The 21,437-nt window shown below is 35.9% G+C and overlaps 3 protein-coding genes, 1 long non-coding RNA gene and 1 pseudogene across 5 annotated transcripts; 2 read left to right on the top strand and 3 right to left on the bottom strand.

Moving 5' to 3' along the window:
• Positions 1 to 1,164: 1,164 nt before the first annotated feature.
• Positions 1,165 to 7,499, bottom strand: LOC113056718 (transmembrane protein 39B-like). 2 transcript variants are annotated; one of them, XM_026223541.1, is made up of 9 exons: positions 7,370 to 7,499; positions 4,739 to 4,921; positions 4,414 to 4,633; positions 4,240 to 4,323; positions 3,992 to 4,146; positions 3,070 to 3,412; positions 2,318 to 2,505; positions 1,664 to 1,784; positions 1,165 to 1,535 (listed from the first exon to the last, which is right to left on the bottom strand). In XM_026223541.1, exons 2-9 carry the CDS (start codon positions 4,867 to 4,869, stop codon positions 1,302 to 1,304), a joined length of 1,476 nt encoding a protein of 491 aa, XP_026079326.1. In that variant the 5' UTR covers positions 4,870 to 4,921; positions 7,370 to 7,499; the 3' UTR covers positions 1,165 to 1,301. The 2 variants fall into 2 exon arrangements, with proteins under 2 accessions (XP_026079326.1, XP_026079325.1); XM_026223540.1 differs by lacking the exon at positions 7,370 to 7,499 and adding an exon at positions 6,127 to 6,319.
• Positions 7,478 to 10,380, top strand: LOC113056723 (uncharacterized). Its single transcript, XR_003277747.1, has 3 exons — positions 7,478 to 7,661; positions 7,931 to 7,991; positions 8,665 to 10,380. It is a non-coding gene; the product is annotated as an uncharacterized LOC113056723 (long non-coding RNA).
• A 1,812-nt stretch (positions 10,381 to 12,192) lies between these two features.
• LOC113056721 (protein Mis18-beta-like) lies at positions 12,193 to 14,676 on the bottom strand. The gene is made up of 5 exons (XM_026223543.1): positions 14,421 to 14,676; positions 14,200 to 14,266; positions 13,998 to 14,120; positions 13,021 to 13,102; positions 12,193 to 12,873 (listed from the first exon to the last, which is right to left on the bottom strand). The coding sequence occupies exons 1-5, from the start codon at positions 14,653 to 14,655 to the stop codon at positions 12,787 to 12,789; spliced, it is 594 nt and encodes a 197-aa protein (XP_026079328.1). The 5' UTR covers positions 14,656 to 14,676; the 3' UTR covers positions 12,193 to 12,786.
• Positions 14,677 to 14,902: 226 nt separating this feature from the next.
• LOC113056720 (nucleolar and spindle-associated protein 1-like) lies at positions 14,903 to 18,924 on the top strand. Its single transcript, XM_026223542.1, has 12 exons — positions 14,903 to 15,091; positions 15,404 to 15,472; positions 15,553 to 15,693; positions 15,826 to 16,015; positions 16,165 to 16,248; positions 16,399 to 16,511; positions 16,985 to 17,035; positions 17,155 to 17,318; positions 17,494 to 17,654; positions 17,741 to 17,863; positions 17,965 to 18,070; positions 18,326 to 18,924. Exons 1-12 carry the CDS (start codon positions 15,017 to 15,019, stop codon positions 18,411 to 18,413), a joined length of 1,365 nt encoding a protein of 454 aa, XP_026079327.1. The 5' UTR covers positions 14,903 to 15,016; the 3' UTR covers positions 18,414 to 18,924.
• Positions 18,594 to 20,970, bottom strand: LOC113056722 (complex I intermediate-associated protein 30, mitochondrial-like; annotated as a pseudogene).
• Positions 20,971 to 21,437: the final 467 nt, after the last annotated feature.

The following is a 21,437-nucleotide window of genomic DNA, read 5'->3' as shown; positions in this document are numbered from 1 at the left end:
GCTTCTGAGTGACGTAAAAGCATCAACATTAATATCCATGAGCTGAACCTTCGCCATATAATAAAGAGCATAGTAATTATAAGACGCGAGATGAGATCCAGTTTAAGGAACCTCACACTAATTAAAACATCATCCACACAGCTAGAGGTTTATATAGCGGCTTTTAATCAAACATTACATAACGTTACACCACAAAAACGAAATAGATTTTTAAATACCATAGAGAGCAAAAGTAAATACCAGGATTCATAGCGGTCAACCGTTGACCCAAATCTTTAGCTTCGAGATGTTTGTCGCCATCTAGAGGCGGTTATGGCACAGTAACATACTAATGTTAAACCTAATGAATAAATTCCACATCGAAATCAAAAACCAAGGTGTTTGCATCAATATGTTAGTCTTAAGGTTATCTATAAGGCAGTGCGCTCCAAAACAATTACAAAATTCGCATTTAAAAGATATAATAATTCAAAGCTTGCAGTTAATCTCTTTTGCCAAAAACGGCTCAACAAATTTTTTGATGTCACATCATACATCAGTCACATCATACTTTATTCATCAAATCTTATGACCAATCAAATGCTCTCTAGAATCTGAAGCGCCCGCCCCCTGCACTATAAATAGATGCTGTAGCTCGCTAAGATCAGTCATTTGTTCACAGTGTAGTATTTCCTGTACAGTGAATGGCTCATTATGCACAATGTAGGTAATAGTCAACGATACAACGGTATAAATATGGTTTCGATTTGTGCAAATGAGGTCTTGTTTCACGTTGTTTGATGCGAACCACAGCAGCGCACATCCAGACTTTGGCTCTGGTCGAGAGATGGATTGCAGGGAGTGGATCATTTGTACGAGTCAACATTTATTAAAAACTTTTGACCACTATTTTGTTTTATTAGGAGTTTCATATTTAATCTAGGGGGGTAATCTTCTAGACTGAAGCAGTCAAAAGGCAGCTTTACCGAGTTCAACATCCAATGAGCTTCTACCTGGGTTGGTGACATCACAAAACCTAACATTTACATAAACCCAGCCACCAGTAACACACAATAAAAGAAGCAAGGCTAGTGTTTACTTGTTTTAAATAGCATTTGATTCAAAATAAAGAAACCCCATTGTCTTTGACTAGGTCCTTTAAAAGAAAACTTCAGAGAAACAGCCATAGTACAAAAATATGATTCCTTTTTATTTCATGGCAAGTCAGAACATAGAGAGAAATGCACTTGTAGAAAAAATAAAAACAGCTCTCATGCATGTTTTCTGCTCATTTGTGATGACTGACAATAATTTATCCTTGTCTAACTGACTTTCTGATTGGAGGCACTGGCTAAATACGAATACGCTTTTCCCAAAACTATTCTGTCTCTGAGTAGTTTGTAAAAGGCATAATAATTACTGAATAATATTAGAGCTAATGATATCATCTGATGCCATTTCTCTGAACACATGAGTGAATATAGCTGGTAGAATATCATTGCACCTTCCAGGATTATAAGAATGTTTAATATTCGAAGAGGTTTGTTGAAGAAAAACTGTTAAAAGAAAGGGAAAAAAGAAGGGAACAGTGGTTATTGCGATAACATTCCCATTAATATATTATTAACCCTTTGTAACAATGTTTCTAAAATCTTCAAAATGTTCATCTACAGCTTATACTTACATAAAAACGATAATGTGAGACATCTGAGGGAACTGCTACGTTATAATGGCCCATGGCCTTATAAACATTTTTACTGTGCTTGACCAAAACTCCTTGTGGCCATGTGTACTCTTCTGTCCATCTGCAGGAAACAGAAAAAGCAAGCTATTACACCTTACAAAAAATCAAAATGTCATAAAGTCATTACATTTGCTTAAAAGCAATGCATTTTGACACAATTTAAGAATAATATTTCATGCAAAAAAACTAATAAAAATAAATGTCATTTAGCAAAAACAGGTTAAAATAAGTATGGGACAGAAATCTGTTCTAGTTGTGCTTTTTGAAAACCAATGTAAGTATAAAAAAATATCATGCTTAAAAATGGCTTGGCTTCAATTTCATTTAACATGCTATAAATAAATCTGTTGTTGATGGCAACACCCAAGATCAAATGAACATGTTGAAACATGCAACACAAGGCTAAGTGCACATCAGATTGTGAACAAGAATTTAAATTAGGCTCTTTTGTAAATGCATTTGGAATTATTCAGCAACTGCTATACTTACATTTTAGCAGTAAAAATAATATTATCCAAAACCCAGCAAAGACGCACACAAAAACCTAACACAACCTAAACTTATGCCAATTCTATAGCCCCAGGTTAGACGTACATGTGTTGGAGGACGTTTGAGCAGAGGGAAGGATCGACCTTCTGCCAGCAGCCCAGGTGAGCGGCAGCTTTGTGGAGCAGGTCGCAGTAGCGGGGAGGTAACAGGTGCCGCATCAGAATGACAGAAGTACTGACAGAAACCAGGATGAACAGCTCACAGGACCAGCGTTTATCTACATATTGTGTGCTCTAAACACAAACAGAAAAATTAAGAAAGAGCCATATGCACGAATGTAAAACAATTGACAGTGACATTGTCAATGACATCTGATCAATAGTCACTGTGAATCTATTTATAATGTTACAAAAGATCTATTTCAAATAAATGCTGTTCTTTTGAATTTTTATTCATGAAAAAAAAAACCTGATTTAACACATTATTGTTTACATTAAAATGTTAATAATGACTGACATTTCAACACAGATAACAAAGAAATGAGCACCAAATCAGCATAATAATGAAATAATCTATCACACAAACTCCCTCCAGAGGAATTTTAACAAAACCCATGACGCCGAAAAACCAAAGATTTGCATTGAGGGCAGATACAAAGCCATACAAATAATATCTGGGAAAATGTTTGCATGGGCTGGTTTAAACACCAAGAATGATTTTTGCCTACAACCAGTCCGATCTCAATTTATCGACTCATTACACATGAATCACCTGTTCCTCATCAACCAAACCTGTTCTCTTCGTCCACACACTGCATGCGCGTTCATGCCCAAAAGACCACTTGTTGATGCACTCACCTTGACAAACCAAACAGGTACGAACGCCACATAGTAGGCACTGAGCATGGAGCTAACCAACACCTCCTTCATCCTCCAGTTGAAGTCCATCTTCAAGTACTCCACTTCTTTGCGGATGAGGTCAGGAGAGAGACAGCAGGCGTGGGTGGGCATGGGCTGAACACTGTACAGCTGACTGGTGTGCTGCTTCCATGTTTCTTTCAGGACGGACAGATAATCCCGTCCCCCACGGCCCAATGCAGCACTGCTCACCTCTTTAGAACTCATGCTGCCGAACGGGGACATGGATCCAGTCCTCCGGAAATCACAGCTGAGTCGGAAGAAAGGGATGTACATTCCAAACCTGAGGGGGAAAGATAGATATTACAAAATAATACAAGTGAATTAGTTACAAACATTATAAAACATACATAATATTTGACTTTAAAATTCTGAATGGATGACTTAAATCTATTTTTAAATAATTGCACATTTATGCACATATAAACCAGCCAAAACATCAAAGCACAATATTTATCTATCTATTCATCCTATAGACCACCATAAGATCAAAATAATATCATATTATCAGTAGCAAGTCAACCATCATGACCTATCATACATGCATTATAAAAGCAGTAAAGGTGCAGTCACATTAGCAAAATTTCATGGGCAAAAAAATCCAATATTCATATCTCACACAGAAGTCACTTTCAGGCCAACCAGCTTTCTGTAGGCCAACATCGCAAATTTGTGCGACCAACTTGAACCTGATGCAAAATCTTTGAGGGAAATCTTTCACCTTCACAAGAAATTCGAGATCATGTGGATTCCCGTTGAAATGACTGAATTTCACCCACGAAATCTCACAAAACAGTGGTAAAAATGACAACACCTGGAAACATTCAAATCCACGGCAGCGGATGTGTAGATTATTACTCACGGATAGCAGAGGAAGAGCAGGCTGAGTACAGAATACGTCTTGAAGAGATAAATAAGTGAACGACACAGACTCCATCCTGCAAGAGTCAGAACAGCAAAACGTGCCGTCACCAGGAAGACAGAATGCGGGAAGGACAACTTCCCACTTTGTGATGCCTTTGGAGCAAAGAAAAAGGAAAAGAATGCACAACTTATTCATTTTTAAAGCTATTAAAATGAAATGAAGAGCTAGGAGATAATGCACATTACCTCTTTTACAATGGCAGCAATTAGCCTGCGAGCAAGCACTATGATGGTGAACACCAACATATTATAATCAATGAGGTGGAAGTTCTGCAGAGACAAAAGCAATTCATTTGTGAAAGAAATGAACACTGGATGTTTCTGTGAAGTTTAATTAAAGACTTACGACATGTGACTCACTAGAGAGGTGTGTGAAGGTGGGTGCGATGGGGGGTACCACCACACAGTTTTGTAGATGTTGACGTAATGCACAAACAGAGCTATTAGATGGCACCCAAACAGGTAGAGCTCAAACAGGACTTTCCGGTCCAGGGAGAGTTCTGGAATCTTACAGTGCTTCAGTGGCACCACCGTCTGAGTGGCCAGCGGAGGGCTGGAGATTCCCGTCCCGGATCCATTCCTGATGACCAAACAGCATGTTATTTGAAACATTGGAGGTGGATGACATCATAGCAACAGAACATTAGTTTATTATGTGTACCGTTTTGGTCAAACGTGCCCCCACCTGGTTCGTGATCTCACACCTGTCACGGGTGAGCTGGTGGAGTGGTTACTGTTGCCAATGGAACCTGTCTCACTGCTCAGTGGAGAACGACAATATGTTGTTCTATTCGCTCCTCTTCTTCCTCCGGCCATTCTAGATCCACTCTTCCCCCTCTCAATTTTTTTGCACTTCTAGTTGGTTACACTTTAGATACATGCAGGAAAACAAATAACACCAAGTTCCAAACACACTATAAGAATGAGTCGTGACAAAAAAAATTAACTTATGTAGCCTATAAAAAAAAAAATCACCACTAATGGAGGGTTTTGTATTAAAAACAATATGCTAATATTGGAATACAGTAAATACAGGAATATCATGAAATATTACAGTTTAATTTTTGTATCTATTTTTTAATATAAAATGTAATTTATTCCTGTGATGGCAAAGTCAGATGTTCAGTAGCCATTAGTCTAGTCTTCAGTGTCATATGATTCTTCAGAAATTACTCTAATTTGTTACTCCAAACAACATTTGTTGAAAACAGTTGTGCTATGAATAGGAATAGTTTATCCCAATATTAAAATTGTCATCTTTTACTTTAGCTTTTACTGCAGGTTTGGAAAGACATGAGGGAGAGAAAATTATGACAATTTTTATTTTTGGGTGAACTATCCCTTTTATAGGTTTGTGAAAACTGTGATTTACATACTTTTAGGAAAAAAAAAATCATATTTTTGAAATGTAAGTCTGCTGAAGCAGTGTAAATGTTTTTACCATCACTTTTGTTCATTTAATGCATACATAATATATCAACATACACTTTTTTTTTTCAATGCTAGTGTATAATGCATTATTCAAGACTTTACTTAGTGTATGCTTTTCTTCTATCAGGAGATTTATTACATTTATGCATTTAGCAGACGCTTTTATCCAAAGCGATTTTATCCAAAGTGCATTCTACCAGTATGTGTGTTCCCTGGGAATAGAACCCACAAACTTTTGCGTTGCTAACACAATGCTCTAGGCTTGCCAATGCACGTGCCACAAAGTTGGTCTCACTATAACAAGCATAAAAAATGCACTTGTGTTATGGTTAGTTTTGGAAGAATTTTGTATCCTGCTTAAGACAGGGAATAATCTTTCATGGACGCTGTGGTGTTTTTGCAGCCAAGCCTTTATTGATAGACAACTTTTGCGGAAGCGTTGCTGTTAAATATATAGGTTGAAAGACTAGTTTTTTTTTATTTCATTCAGAAACCAAATTACCGTAAAATGCAACAGTTTATCGGATCTGGTTGAATCTTAACGCCCATAAAAACAATTGCATGCTTGTTTATAAGACTGCGGCCTAGCACTGTTGCATCTGCACATAATCTAATTTCAAGAAATCGAAGAAAATCTCTTACCCCTTTCAACCGCGGAGTAAAGTCCAGAAAAGGCGATTGTGAGATTTAGCTTGAAATGCACTCAATACTTAAATACACACCTAATTACTTGGGATGTAAAGGGTTTTGTTTAATTTCTGACAGTGAACGAGGAGAGCTCATTCTGTTGATGTTGTACCGCAGACGCACGCACGCGCAGAGTGCAGGGGGGAGGAGGCAAGCGTGCGTGCTTGTGTGTGTGTGTGTGTGTGTGTGTGTTGTGTGACAGAGAGAGAGAGAGATCAAAGCACATCATGTGGCCAAGCCTCAGGCAAATACATTACACAAAACCGGTTTGGAATGGTTAATGCATATGCACATTCATTTAACTTATTTTATTGCATAAAACAGACTAGCTTTTGAGTTTAGTACTATTTTTATTATATTCCTAGTGCAATAAAACTATTTACAGGTTTCTAAATATTTATTTAGTTTAGCTATTTGCATTCCACGCGTTATATACAACTAATACATTCATTTATTTAATAAATCAATAAAATGCCAAATAAACAAATCTCCCTCCACCCATGTCAGTCTCCTGTTTGATTAAATAGCCTCCAAACTATGTGGAGAATATATTCTTTTATAAATTGTAGCTAAAGTCCATAAACTATTATTCAAAATGTTAGGGTCAGTACCACTGATCTATAATAGAGAACATATATAGATCAGTGGTCAGTACTATTTTTTAAATTATGATATAATATTATTTATTCAGCAAGAACATAATTGATCATCATCCACAACGTTTAGAAAAACTGTTTCAAATAAATGCCGTTCTTTTAAATATATATATTTATTTATTTATACAACGATGCTGAAAGAATATTAAGCAGCTCGACAGTTTTCAACATTAAAAATAATAAGAAAAGTTTCTTGAGCACCAAATAAACGTATTAGAATAATTCCATCACAGTTGTTTTATTTTGTAATCATATTTCACAATATTACTATTTTAACTGTATTTTTATTAGATAAATCCAGCCTTGGTGAGCATAAGACACTTCAAGCTATCGAGACTTTCAATATCTGGAAGTTTTCCTAAATATTAATGAACTAAATATTAAGTATGTGAATTATTCATGCTTTTTCACGTATCTTCTTATTGTGATTTTATATTTGATTTAAGTTTTCTTTTTCTACCTTTTTTCTGGATCTTGGTTGTCATTTATAATGCTGTTGTTTATTATTCATTCGTATATAGCCTATAAAAATCTCTCTTCACCTGTAGACCGGAGTCTGTTGTCCCAGAGGGCGGGTCTTGTTCGCCTGAAGGATCGCTCGGCTGCCCAATCAGAGCATAGACACCGATGCGCGCCGGAAAAGCGCTGCAGTAGCAGCAGAACACACGGGACCGAAATGGCGTAGCGCGCAGTCCTCCGCCGCAGCAGCGAAGCGGGGCCAGGCTCACTGAACGTCTCAGAGCCTGGCCAGTCGAACTCAACTGACGAGTATGATGGAGGTGATTTTAGTTCCAGTTCACTCGCTTCGAAACCAGCACGAGATCACCGGAGACGGTAAGTGCACGACGAGTGTTGACCTGCACTACAGGAGCGTGTCTTTGTCTAATCTTTGTGTTGCAGTTTCGCATGCCAGCACTTGCGTCACTCGGTAGATGGTCATGCATTGTGTAGGAGAAGAGATGCACATTATTTAGTTGTGCATTCAGTTTCATTGTTCTTTCAAGCACTTTGTCCTTTCCTTTCATAAGTGCTTTAGAACTAATAACTATATTGTTAAACGAGAATGCAGAGCTTAATTAACCTTCTTTGTCTTCTCAAAACAGTGCCCTTCATATGTCATATCAAGAAGAGAAAGGAACAGTGATGAAATTAACTCATGACCCGGTAGGTCAGTTTGTGCAACAAAAATAACACAAGATAACTTACTTCCTTGTAGTAGGGCTGGGTATTGACACTGATTTAACAAATTAATTTGATTCGGATTCACCATCTTTTTATTCGATTCTGATCTCAATTCATTTGGGTATATCAGGTACAGTACATTTTATGTACTAATGTTGTAAACTACAGGTAACCCTGTCATTTAGTACATTTCAATAATATTAAAGGTTAAATTAACAAATCCAAAGTTTGAAGTTAAAACTACTGTATATTTTTAATTGATTTATGCAATATAATTTAAAACACTTCAATAAAATGTAGGTTGATTTATACCAACATTTAAATTGCTTGTAGTACATTCAAGTTGTACTGTTTCTTTCCATGTTTAATATTAAAGATTGTCAAAATAGTATTTATGGTTTGAATTTTGTGACAGTATTTTCATGATTTGAAAGCTAATTTTGTTAGGGCCTACTGTGATTATTGGATGACAGGTGTGCTACCAATAAAGTTTAGTGAAGTTTTGTTCACACATCAACAAAATAGCATAAACTAAAAAATTGATTGAAAAACTGAAATTGGTTTATCAAAATGAAAATGTATTCAAATCAACATTGTCAACCCAGCTCTACCTCCTTGCCTTCTCTGATCTTTTTCATATGTCCATTCTATGCAGATGAGACCGTCATGCCATTGTTCTTCGAACTACTCTTCATCCTGATAAGTTTACATTCCTCCAGCATTATTCAAGGGAAATGTTTGTTCAGCATACCAACTGTCATTGGTCTATGAACATATCATCTCTACACTTTGGAGACAACAACTGAAGTAGTTTTTATCCATGAAAGAACCATAAGCTCTTCATGTCCAAAAAAAAGTAACACAATTGTGCCACAGTACAGAGCCATCCTCTGTTCATATTTGTTACAAATAAAGTCCAGTCTAATATTTATATGGTTGCAGGTTGTGTAAAAAAAAAAAAAAAATTAACATGGAAATAGTGGAAGCGCACTTGCTTTGCAGGTAAAACAAATGCACATTTAAAAACTAAATCATGCAAACAAGATGAAGTAGCTTCATCTAACAGTTTTATTATCTGCAGATTAAGTGCCTAGACGCATCTTTTTTTAAAAAGCTCCCATCTCCCGATTGTCTGTTTCCATGGCTTAGCTTTAAAACTACCAGTAAAGCACTATTTGGTCATTTATTTAATAAATGTCTTGAAAATGGCTGAAAATTTATTTTCTGAGGCGACAAACTGTAGACAGATAGCTGTTCTCTTAATTCAGAACTCATATTGGTGCTTTCGCAAAACCATGAACCATGCTTTCATATTTTCTAAGTACTGACAAACTGAGACAGACAGTGGCACACTTACCTGAGCATAAGCTTTATAAATTCCACAGTTAAACCTTTCTAGTGGGGGTGGGGTGCTAATGAGATGCAGGACATAATGGAATATAATTATTTTACTACCTCAGAAGTTACCACAGCTCAGACCCACACAGCGAGCACTACGATCAAACTATACTCGCATGCTTTCCTCACAGTAATATAAATCGAGTCATTGTCTGTCAGATGCTTTGGAAATCATTTGGAATAGTGAGCTTCTTTCTTTTCACTTCATTTATGTTATTTTATTAATAGGTTTGGGAATATCACATAAATCATATAGAGACCTTGTAGTTCACTGGTCAGACTCAGTCAGCCAAAAGTTTGGAATAATTTTTTTAGTTTTTTTTAACTATTGTGTCCTGAAGGACCATGTTATACTGAACACTGCAGCAATATATGCTGAAAATTTAGCTCTGCCATTAAAAAAAATTGATTACATTTTGAAATATACATGAAATATAATATACATATGTACTATTTTACATTACTGTTTTTAATGTATTTTTAATCAAATAAATGTAGCCTTTGTGAGCATAAAATCGTAAAACCAAAACCCTTAAATAAATAAATAATCTGAATTATTCCAAAGGTCTGGCCCTCAGTATCTATTTGTCCTACATGTTTTCCAAGAGGATAAATTAGAGTGAAATAAACATGTCATTTTCATCTAGCAACGTTCTCATTGTTATCATCCTCATTAGGCTTGAAGGCAGGCGGTAGAATGGTTAAATGTTAGACCCTGGTCACAATGTTTTTAAATTGTTGTTAATAGTTTAGTATTGTTAATGTATCATCTCAAATAGATTATGGCAAGTTGGTCACAGCCTTTGCTCAGTCCTCAGCAACAGTGCACTGTGAACATAGGAACTTAACTTCATCTGTGTTGAGAAAATGTACCGAGTTTTTGTTTAGTTTTTACAGTAGTTTAGTTTCTATCATATGGATTGGTAGAAATAAGAGTGTCATGTACAGAGTATGAATTTTCATGAAAAAAAAAGAGTAGTGAGGCCTCAGTGTGGGAAATGTGCAATATTTGTTTCTTTCCTTTGTCGTTTTGAGATGAATTTGTATATTGTACAAACAAGTGACAAGTTGTTCGCAAAAACAACAAAATCACCAATGTCTTCCATTAAATGATGTATAGTTTCATCCGCTTGCTTTAGGGTGGCGGGATTTGTAGTGCCAGCATAAACATGGCCATGCATGTACGGTAGCGATGCTTGCTGAGTTTAATAGTCGTAGTGACATTCAATATATGCTATAATAAAGTCGTTTAGAAAATAAAATAAGCAGATAATGATTTAGTAACCACCATGGATGCAGCATCTACATCTTGATCGGTTTGATTAAGAGGCGACTAGGCGAGTCATTTTCACTCATGCTGAGTTTGTTCATTTTAGATTTTAATCGACAAACACAGTTGTTTATTAACAGGTAATCACTATTAGTTAATAATAATGTGTTGTAGCATGCTGAGGATTAGAAAAATGGCGGTTGATATTGATGTGCGGCTAGCCATGTTGAAATACATATATATGTTTCATAAGCACTGTGTGAGTTTGTCCTAGTTGGTACTGTGCAAAATTAAGGTCTGGGCCCAAAATAGTTGACTCTGATAAAAACGAAAGTCCTTAACGGCAGAAAATTTAGCTTTGTGGCTTAGAAGAAGTAAAGCGTATTTCATACCTGTTTCAAGATGATTCCTTATTATGGGAATAATTGATCCTGAAACGTTATTTGGTCTGTAATAATCGGACACAAAGAAGACTAAAGTATTCTCGTCCTGATTAGAAAGAGTAACCTAGAACTGTGTTTGTATTCATACCTCAAATATTGCATTCTCCATCAGGTAATGTTGTTTCAGACTAGAGCTGTGGGTAGATTATTCCTAGTAGCAGAAACTCTAGATTTTAAAGTAACATAGTATATTAAGTGGCATAAAGCAATTATCAAAGCATTGTAATGTAGATAAATACCTCAGTGACTGGAATGCAAACTATATTTTTAAATATACTCAAAGATATGCAAGCCATGATGTGTATTCAGTTCAACGTTTAGAAGCAATAACCAGTTTATGCATGAATTATAGTGTCAGAATAGTTCAGTGGTGTTTTTGTGAAATAGAAATCTGTAGCATATGTGTAGCACTGTGGTAAGCGTTTTATCCAGAATATCCCATTACTTATATTTGGTAGCACAGAACTAGCTGTTAACAGCCCCATTATTCGTTGACACCAAATAAATGTGAAGGTAGCACCAAGGGTCTGACAAATAATCTTTTATTTTGGACCAGTGGAAGAAAGTTGATAGGTAGTAAATATATATATATGCATACACACACACACACACTCAGGGCTTATGCCCTTCTATTGACCTTGCATGTTTACATACAAACCATTGTGGAACGCACATAAGCTGTATGTACATTTACATCTTATTTTCATTAACAGCAATATGAGCAGTGTTCTGGTAGCAGTTTGTGACACTCTGATGATTCATTTTCTTAGTGAATCCTGAGTAAACAATATACCACAATACATTCACAAAATGAAAAAGATCCATTGGGAATAAACTAGTATTTTTTTTTTTAATAAGAATGCAAAAAAACATTTGTTGATGCATGGCAGAAGTGGATAAAAAATAATAATGTGCTGCATGCAATAATTAAGCTTTGCTTGAACATATTTATGCAGAAATGTGGTAAATCTGTGAGTGGACTAATGTTGTGACTTTCTTTTCAAATGCATGAAATCCCAAAGGTTTAGCACTGCTGTAAATTATTCACAGATGTATCAATTAAAAATGTTACTTTTTTGGATTTGAGTATTGTATAATTAAAATGTTACAAGTCTGTGATTCAAGGGGCAAGATACAATATGTTTTAGCAAAACTAACAATTGTGAGTTTAAATGAAATAAAATTACAAGTTCATTGCAAATAGTGCAGAACATAAGTTTGTATGCTTTGATGACCTAATTTGCATTGCTGATTTTGCCTCTGAATGTAAAACTCTATGCTTAGTCTGACCTATGCACTACAGATGCGCCCCGCATGATTTTGTACAAAACAATTATAAAATTTTAGCAATAAAAAAGCAGCATGGTGCCAATCATAAACATATGTTGTGTTTTCTTTCTTCAGTGTTATACTTCATCTGGTAGTGTAAGAGATTAGATAAGTCATTTTTCTTAAATAATATATACTTTTATTTACTGTTATACTATTCCTTTCTCTGCACATAATGTAAATAAAGAAATACAATAACCAATGGAGTTAGTATTTCACTCATTTTAAACATTTTCAAAGAATGACATTGTAATTCAATACATAATACAAAAATATAAATACACACTATTTCAGCAGTTATAACAAAGCCACTACATATTCCATGCCTGGCACTGCTTTAGCTTACATTGCGTGTGTACATTTTTTCCATCATTCCTTCCAGAATCTTTACCTGCTTCAGCTGAGCTTCTAAATCCTGCTCCAGCTAGAAAGAGGAGAAGAGGAATTCTCATTGTTTTACCCAAGTGAGTGGAGTAGCTGTAAAGGCAACTTATAATATAACTGAATAAAATATAATGTTGATCCCCTTCTGGAAAATAAATGGTAATTAGTTATTGGCATAAGTACTCACCTCTTTAATATTTTTGTCCATTAGTCTGTGTTTGAAGTTGATTTTGGAGGCTTTAACACATGCACCACTTCTTAGCATGTAGCTAAAATGTTAACCATTGGTCAAAAAAAAAAAAATCTGATTTAAAAATCCATTAAAAGAGTTAAATAAATGGTTCAGAAAAAAATAGATATGTACATAAATTAACATTTGTTCACTCTGAGGCCATCCAGGTAGTAGATGATTTTGTTTTTTCTTCAGATAAGATTGTGAATAATTTAACATTACATCACTTGCTCACCAGTGGATCATTAGCAGTGAATGGGTGCCGGCATGATGACATTCCAAACGGCTGACAAAAGCGTCACAATAATTCACAAGTAATCCAAATGACTCCAGTTACACAAACATGCCGTTTTACATTTCACAGACATTAACTGGTGGACTGGAGTCGTATGGATTACTTAAAAAATTATGATGATGTTTTTATCTGCTGTTTGGACTCTCCTTGAGAAATGTAATACTACATTTCTTCAAATGTGCCCTGGAAAAGAAACAAACTCATCTACATCTACACATCTTGGATAGCTGAGGATGGTTAGATTTTTAGCAGATTTTTAGCAGTTTTTTTTGGAAGTCGTGGCCTAGTGGTTAGAGAGTCAGGTTGTAAAAGGTTGATCAAAAGGTTGTGAGTTCGAGTGTCGGGCCGGCAGGAATTGTGGGTGGGGGGGGGGGTGCATGTACAGTGCTCTCTCCATCCTCAATGCCACGACTTAGGTGCCCTTGAGCAAGGCATCGAACCCCCAACTGCTCCCCGGGCGCCACAGCATAAATGGCTGCCCACTGCTCTAGGTGTGTGTTCACAGTGTGTGTGTGTGTGCACTTCGGATGGGTTAAATGCAGAGCACAAATTCTGAGTATAGGTCGCCATACTTGGCTGAATGTCACGTCACTTGTTTTTCCATTTTTTTTTTTTTTTTTTTTATAATTACACCCACCAGTTTATGAGCTCTTTTCGTAAAAGGAAGAGGTTTTGTAAAGCAGACAGGTGCTCTGGGGTGGAGTGAAGAACAAGGCCAATGGCACTATGGCAACCAGCACAGTCAAGGACTTGGTGGGTGCTACAGACAGAGAAACCACAGGATGATGGGACATACACATGCTGGACATACGCTGAAATCAACAGACAACTATACTTACGAGAAAGCCAGTTTACCAATCAAACTCATCTCCAACTTTTTGTGTACCCTCACATCCTCAGTAACTTCTTCAGAGGGAAAGATTAATATGCAGTGGTTATCATCACAACAGTCATCCACGTGTTTGGTCTTTGGTGCTTTTTACAAAAGTATTCAAGGCTGCATTAAAATCTTGAGAATTTTTGTCTGCATGTTTTTAAAGGTATTACGAGAACAGCTTACTCAAACAAATGATACTCTGGAGGCTCGGGACTTCCCCACAGATGCCGAGAGAGTCTCCAAGCACTGTGTTGCATGTCATGCATTGTAGAACACTGCAATTCCTAAAGTCTATTACAGTACAGGCTTCTCCGTCCTTCACTGCTCTTAGCTGATCTGCAATTGAACTAATCTGTGTCGAGTCACATGGGCCGATAACATAAGAGATTTCGGGAAAACTTCGAGTGCTGTTCGACATGATTACATAAACAAGTTTTGTTCTTTCCTCTTACAAGCTCAAAAGACGAAACAACGTTCATTCATTTATGAGCTTGAACTTCAGGTGGCGCCCTAATAAACCGCTTAATCAAGACCCGCCTTTGCTAATCCATGTGACCCAATCAAAACCAACGAGAAATAAACGCCACTTTTTATTGGATGTAGTGCTGCGTCGTCATGGGCTTCTCAACCAATCATCTAGCGGAAAAGGGTGGTTTTGAAACACGTTATTTTTCAAACATCAATCCCCACCTAAACAAACCGAGCTGTAGATCACCGAGTCGTCAATTTCAGTATTACAGTTATATATCTGCAGATTTTACAGTGACTTTAACCACAATATGGATTTGGATTCGCTTAAATATGCGGAATTGCAGCGTCTCGCGAAAGAGGTTGGACTGAAAGCAAATATGAAGGTAAGTCGTGTTTCCTAAGCGATCCTGTCCATGTGTAACGATACCAAATGACCTGAATTTTGCACGAGTGAATGTAGATTCCTTAAATATTTTTAATACGAACGCTGTACTAATTAAAGTATGGTAACTCTTTTTCTTTGATTTTACAGTTAACGTTACGTTGTTGGCGTTTTCGCGTGAAATAACAAACCTTTCATTTAACGTTAGTTAGTTTGTGACTGAACGTTATCTACACTTACATTCATCACTCTTTTATCCAAAACGACTTACAAACAATTTATTTCATTAAATGCTCAATGCTTTTTTTTCTAGGCTGAAAAGCTGTTGAAAGCTTTAAAACAGCACTTTTTACAACAACAACAACACCAGACATCTGGAGATGTGAGTATTATTTTTGTACATTGTCACCATAATTTTTTGGGAAGAGTTGCTGTAACAGAATTACATTGCTTTGGTTACAGGATAATGATCCAACCACCGCGGACGCGCAAGATTCCGTGGACGAGCAGGGCGCGCACACTGCAACGTTTGTGACGGAGCGACGGGGAAAAGCCCGCACTGCCAAGAGAAAGCTCAGTGACTCCACATCTGTTACTGCTCAGGTACACATGAACATATCTAGGCTACAGTTTTATTTTCTATCTGGACTGTTTCATCTTTTACTTTTAGATATACACTTTAAAACCACGTCTAGGGTTTTGTAATGGTTTTTGTTTTTAATATGTAATATATAGAATGAAGAAAAGCCGGCTCAAGAGGAGGACCGAAAGGGCTCCAAGAGGAGGAAGGGGTCCTCACCCAAGGACACAGAGACACCAGTTCCACCTGAAACATCTACTAAAGAAGATCCCGTGGAGAAAGGTCTAGAATCTGAGGAAACCAATCCAGACTCTGAAAGTGCTCCTGCAGAGCCAAGTGTTAAAGGTGAAAAATGCCTTGATATTAAGGTGCTCTTTGAGAGTAGATGTTATTAATTAACCTTTTAATTAAGATCTAATAGAAGGATAAGTTACCTTGTAATTTGTTTCTCCACCGCGTATGTGGTGTTGACTATTAAAATGTATATAATGCAGGTGTGGGAAGAAGAACAGTGGGTAAAATCCCTCGTCTTGAGGGCCTGATGAAGAGAAAACCTGCACTGAGGCCGACAACTCCTAGTAATAAGATCCTTCCAACTTTATACACAAAAACTAAATGTTTTTTTTCCAGTTCCTGTATTATTCAAAATAAAGTTTCACTTGATATCATTACATAACACGTGTAATCAAATATTCTGAGCTATGTATTTGCAAATCACTCTTTCCTAGACTTCAAGAAACTCCATGAGGCTCACTTCAAAAAGATGGAGTCCATTGATTCTTATGTCCAAAGGAAGAACAAACAAATGGAGGTGATCAGGAATTCTGTCAAGGAGCTGACGGTAAAAATGAGTGGAACCCTGGTCTGTCAATTAATAACAGTCAGTGTTATTGTTGTTTTAAAGGGGTTGTTCATCCCAAAAAGAAAATTCTCATAATTTTCATAATTTGCCCGCCCTCATGTCGTTCCAAATCTGTATGACTTATTTATTCTATAGAACATAAAATAAATTATTTTCAAGAATGTTGGTAACCAAACAGTTTTCGTTTCCATTGACTTTCACTGTACAGAAAAAAAAACAATAATAAACTAAAATAAAAACAAACAAACAATGGAACCAAGTTCCACAGAAGAAAATAGGTTAGCAACGAAATGGAGATAAGCAACAATAATTGATATAGCTGTCAGAAAATTTGCTATTTATTAAATATTATATATACATGAATAAAAAGTAAAGTACCACTGGCTTGAACAGTGTAGTTTGAGTTCCAAATGTTTTATTTATAAGCGGTTTATTTATTTTTGCAATTTCAGACTCTGTCAGAGAAGACACTGATGAAATCGGTTGAAACAAAGGCTCAAACTGTAAGTCACCAAGAAGCTTGAATATTAGCTGTAGTGTCAATCTGTGTGTCACCATGCTTCATTGTGAATTCGTTGTCGACCTGAAATCATAAGCAAACTTTGGTGTTGTCTCCCATTAGAAGATACCTGCTAGCAGAGTGTCTCTCTTCAGTCCTGGAGTGCAGGAGAAAAAAACGTTGGCAGAAAAACGCAGGCTCACTCAGCAGTCTGCCAGCAAGTCTGCTTTGAAGGAAACCACCACCTTCAGGCCAACTGTCCTCACCACTAATAAAATCAATGTCCGGTAAATACATCAATGGGCTCTAATTCACTTAAGTTTATAATGCTTTAACTATTGAAATTGAGGTGCTAAAGCCAAGCACAGACAACTACAGTGTTTAAACAGAATATGGTTTATTATAATATAACCAATTTCTATAGCTGTACTTAAATGTTGACTGTTGTGTTTCCTTCCCAAGGTTTTCGCAGACCACTCACGATAACGAATATAAGCGTTCGCTGGTAAAGACTCCAGCTCGTATGTCTCCTCTCATCCCTCTTACTTCCACTCCAGGGAGGAAATCTGATGTTCATTCCAAACCTGAACTTAATAAAAGTGTTGGTGCCATCAAAACACCTGGTAAGACTAATGCATTACATTGCGGTAATCATTTATCAAAAAAAAAAATGGTTTTAATGGTTATTTTGCTTTTGTTTTTTTTACAGGAGCTACTCCATTTGTTTTTAATGGGAACAACAGTATATCAGTCACCCCTGGTGTCACCAAGAAGAACACATTTGATCTGAAGGCCAGTCTCTCCCGTCCACTCGCCTACAAACCACACAAAGGTATGTCCACACTCAGACAAATATATGAATGAAATACTCAAACTAACATGTTAGGCAGTGCTTCCTTCCTTGCTTTTCATTGTCTTCATTTACCTCTGCAGGAAAACTGAAGCCATTTGGAGCTCAGCAGGAGAACACAGCACTTAATAAATCTCAGACTGTTCCTTCACACCAGAAAAACTATAAACAGCACCAAGTTCAAACCAGGTGCGGTGCTTATAACTATTTTCAAAACTGATAAGACATTTCTTGAGCAGCAAATCAGAATATTAGAATGGTTTTAAATTGTAACAATATTTCACAATATTATTTTTACTGTATTTTGAGCACAAGAGACTTCGAGCATTAAGAAAATCTTACGACCCCCAACCTTTATACTTTAGCATACATTTGAATTTCCTGTGTCTTATTATCTGAAATGAAACTTCCCACATTGAATGTGTTTTGCCTTTTCATTTTCAGAGAGGAGCGACGTGCCAAGCACACAGAAGACCGAAAACAAAAGAAAGAGATGACGTTGGGTGCCAGACGAGGTCTGGTCCTGGCCTAACTCAAGTGTTCTTACTGTTTTGCAATCTTAGACACTCACTGTACATGTTTAGCTTTCCTCTTCTTTTCCAAACTTTTGTACATATTTTGCGCTTCTGTAAACTCTTGGTTCTTCTGTAAATGCTTGGTTAATATGCTTACTATGAGGTGAGGTCTTCCAAAAAAAAGCATTTGTTTTTTTAATCCATTTATAGATAAGGATTTTATACTTCTTAAATTTTTTTGATTATATGTTTTCAAAGAAAGTGTTTCCCCTGATGTGTTTTCAGTCTTAATGGTTATTTGTACTGGGCTTCAATTTATTGTAAAGACAAAAAAGTAAAGCCACTCAAAACATTGGTCAAGCAAAATGTCTATTTGAACTTGAGCAATATTCATAAATTAACATTTTGTACTACTTTGTCTTAAATGTGGTCATTTTTGGTGTGTGTGTATATATATGTCTTAGATTTCAGCCTTCAAAAAATGTCCACTTAAGTTTTTATTAATAAATCAGTGTCTGTTTGTCTGTCATCTACGAATGCTGAATCCAATTAGACATCTGGGTTTCTCTTGTAAAGCTCCGATGCGAAACTCCTCTGTGTGGGCAAGGTCACTGCTAAAATTGGCCATCTGCTTTATCCCCAAATGTAAAAATAAATACTCTTTACCTAAGAGCACAAACAAGTTTTGATTTAATGTTATATAATCATAATGCTCATAAATATGTCACCAGAGGAATAATAAGGATTAACGTTTAATACAGATTTGGATGCACTTTCATATGAACTGCAGATGAAGTGTGTTTTAAATGTACATTCATGTAAATTTCCTAAGACCTACCTTGACATCCTGGCAGTAGGGTCCCCCTCTAGTGTGGAGGAAGTAACTGTAGACGTCATCTCTGATGAGAACAGAAGGTCTCAGCAAACATGTTTATCATCCATGGTCTTCCATCTCCCCGAATACACACATGTAACGTGTTGAAACTTGACAAGTCATAGTATTTTTTTTGTCAAATGAGGCCTGCCAAAGAAATTAATGAAAGGTCAAATTACATATTATTGCTCCTTTACTGCTCACTTTAAATGCATGAAAATGTATGCAAATAACAAAACCCTAATGCTGTGTTTCTCAATACTGCTCCCTTCTAATATCTTACTCTTATGTAACATGGAACTCGTGAATTATAGTGTTTCAAGTGTTTTATCTTTATAAATTGTACAATTATAAATTGGAAACACACCTATAGACTACCACTCAAAACTCAAGATTATAACATATTACAAGGCTGTATTAAATTAATCAAAAGTGAAAAAAAGACATTTATTGTGTTTCAAAGATTTCTATTTCAAATAAATAATGTTCTTTCTAACATTCTATACATCAAAGAATCCTGGAAAATCAAGGTTTTCACAAAAATGTTAAGCAACACAACAATTTTGAACATTGATGATAAGACATGTTTCTTAATATGTACCAAAACAGCTTATTCATAATTTCTGAAGGATAATGTGACACAGAGGACTGGAGTAATGGATGCTGAAAATTCAGCTTTTCCATCACAGGAATAAATTACATCTTAAAATGTATTAAAACAGAAACATTAATTTTAAATTGTGATAATATGTGTCTTCAATCAAACTCTTGGTGAGCATGAGAGATTTCTTTCAAAAAAAAAAAAAAAACTTTTGAATGGAAGTGCAAGTCTTAAGATTCTGTCTAAACCTTATTTTTCATGCAATTTTTACAGACCAGACAGGGAGTTTAATAAGAAAAGGAAATGTAATTTAAATGGAATAAGTCATTATATTAAAATTTCATCTACACTTTTCCATAATATTTTAAAAGCACCTGTTGTACAACTAAATTGGTGGCTATCAATGTCATGTACTGTTCAAATATTAGTCATTAACCCATGCAGAAATAAGAAAAGTACACAAAAAAATGCATAAGAGGTCTAAAATATGATGAACAAGGAATTGAATAATGGATCCGATGGAAGGAAGTTCGATCTCAGCACTGACCAGTGGCTGTTTGGAGCGCAGAGTGCAGTATCCACTGTATCGAGTCTCTCCATCACGTCTGTTTGACACGTGTTTGTTCCAACATGTGATCTATTAATAGCCTTCCTTCAGGTCCAGTCCACCCCTGGACAAAATCATCCTTCAACAACCCAATATGCTTCTTGATACCCTCCACACCTTTGGAGAAATCAAATTGTATATTTTGCCAGGGCCAGCGGGTGTCTTAGCAACACTTATAGACGCTCCTGGTGCTCAGTATATCTGAGCATCTCAGTGTAGATTGCAATAACAGACTCTGTCTGTGAATGACACCATAAACTCCAAACAGAGTTTTAAATGTTGTCTTTGATACAGCCATTTGCTAGCAGTAGTTCTTGCTATCAGATCAGGCATCCAGTAGAAAATTGAAAACATATTTAGTGCCTTTTTTTAATTTACCATCATATATAATTTCATTTGATCTTCTGGTTTAAATTTATTTCACTAATCCAAATCAAGAAGAGGGGTTTTCAAACAGAGGACTGCAAGGAAGTGGGATTTGGTCCATGTACATTTAATCATTAGTAGCCTTTTGTCAAATCATTACACTGCAAAGTAGAACAAGAACTTAACCATGTTATTTGTAAATGTCTGTATAGTCTAAAATAATTTAATAAATAATACAGTATGGTATAGTACAATAAACAGATTAAAATAATTAAGTAAACAACATTTTTTATTTACATAAAAGTAAATAATAAAAACATGTCGAAATTAATAACTTAGTACAGTACTAAAGTAAATTATGTAGAGCTATGTAAACAGTGTAAAACTGTAACTTAAACATAATATTTTAAATGAGTTCATGGTATGTGAATTTAAATTAGTATTAGTTGGGTCTTTACACATGAAACTATATGGCTGTATTTAAAACTTACTTACACGTTGACTTGGATGAGGAATACAAATAAAATCTAATTTGACTTTAAATGACATTCACAAGTCAACAAATACAATGGCCACTGCGTGATTACTTATTT

The sequence above is a fragment of the Carassius auratus genome, chromosome 38 (genome assembly GCF_003368295.1).
Source record: "Carassius auratus strain Wakin chromosome 38, ASM336829v1, whole genome shotgun sequence".
Classification (NCBI taxonomy): Eukaryota; Metazoa; Chordata; class Actinopteri; order Cypriniformes; family Cyprinidae; genus Carassius; species Carassius auratus.
Note: the sequence above shows the minus strand (reverse complement) of the source record. Positions and strands in the feature narration are given on the sequence as shown.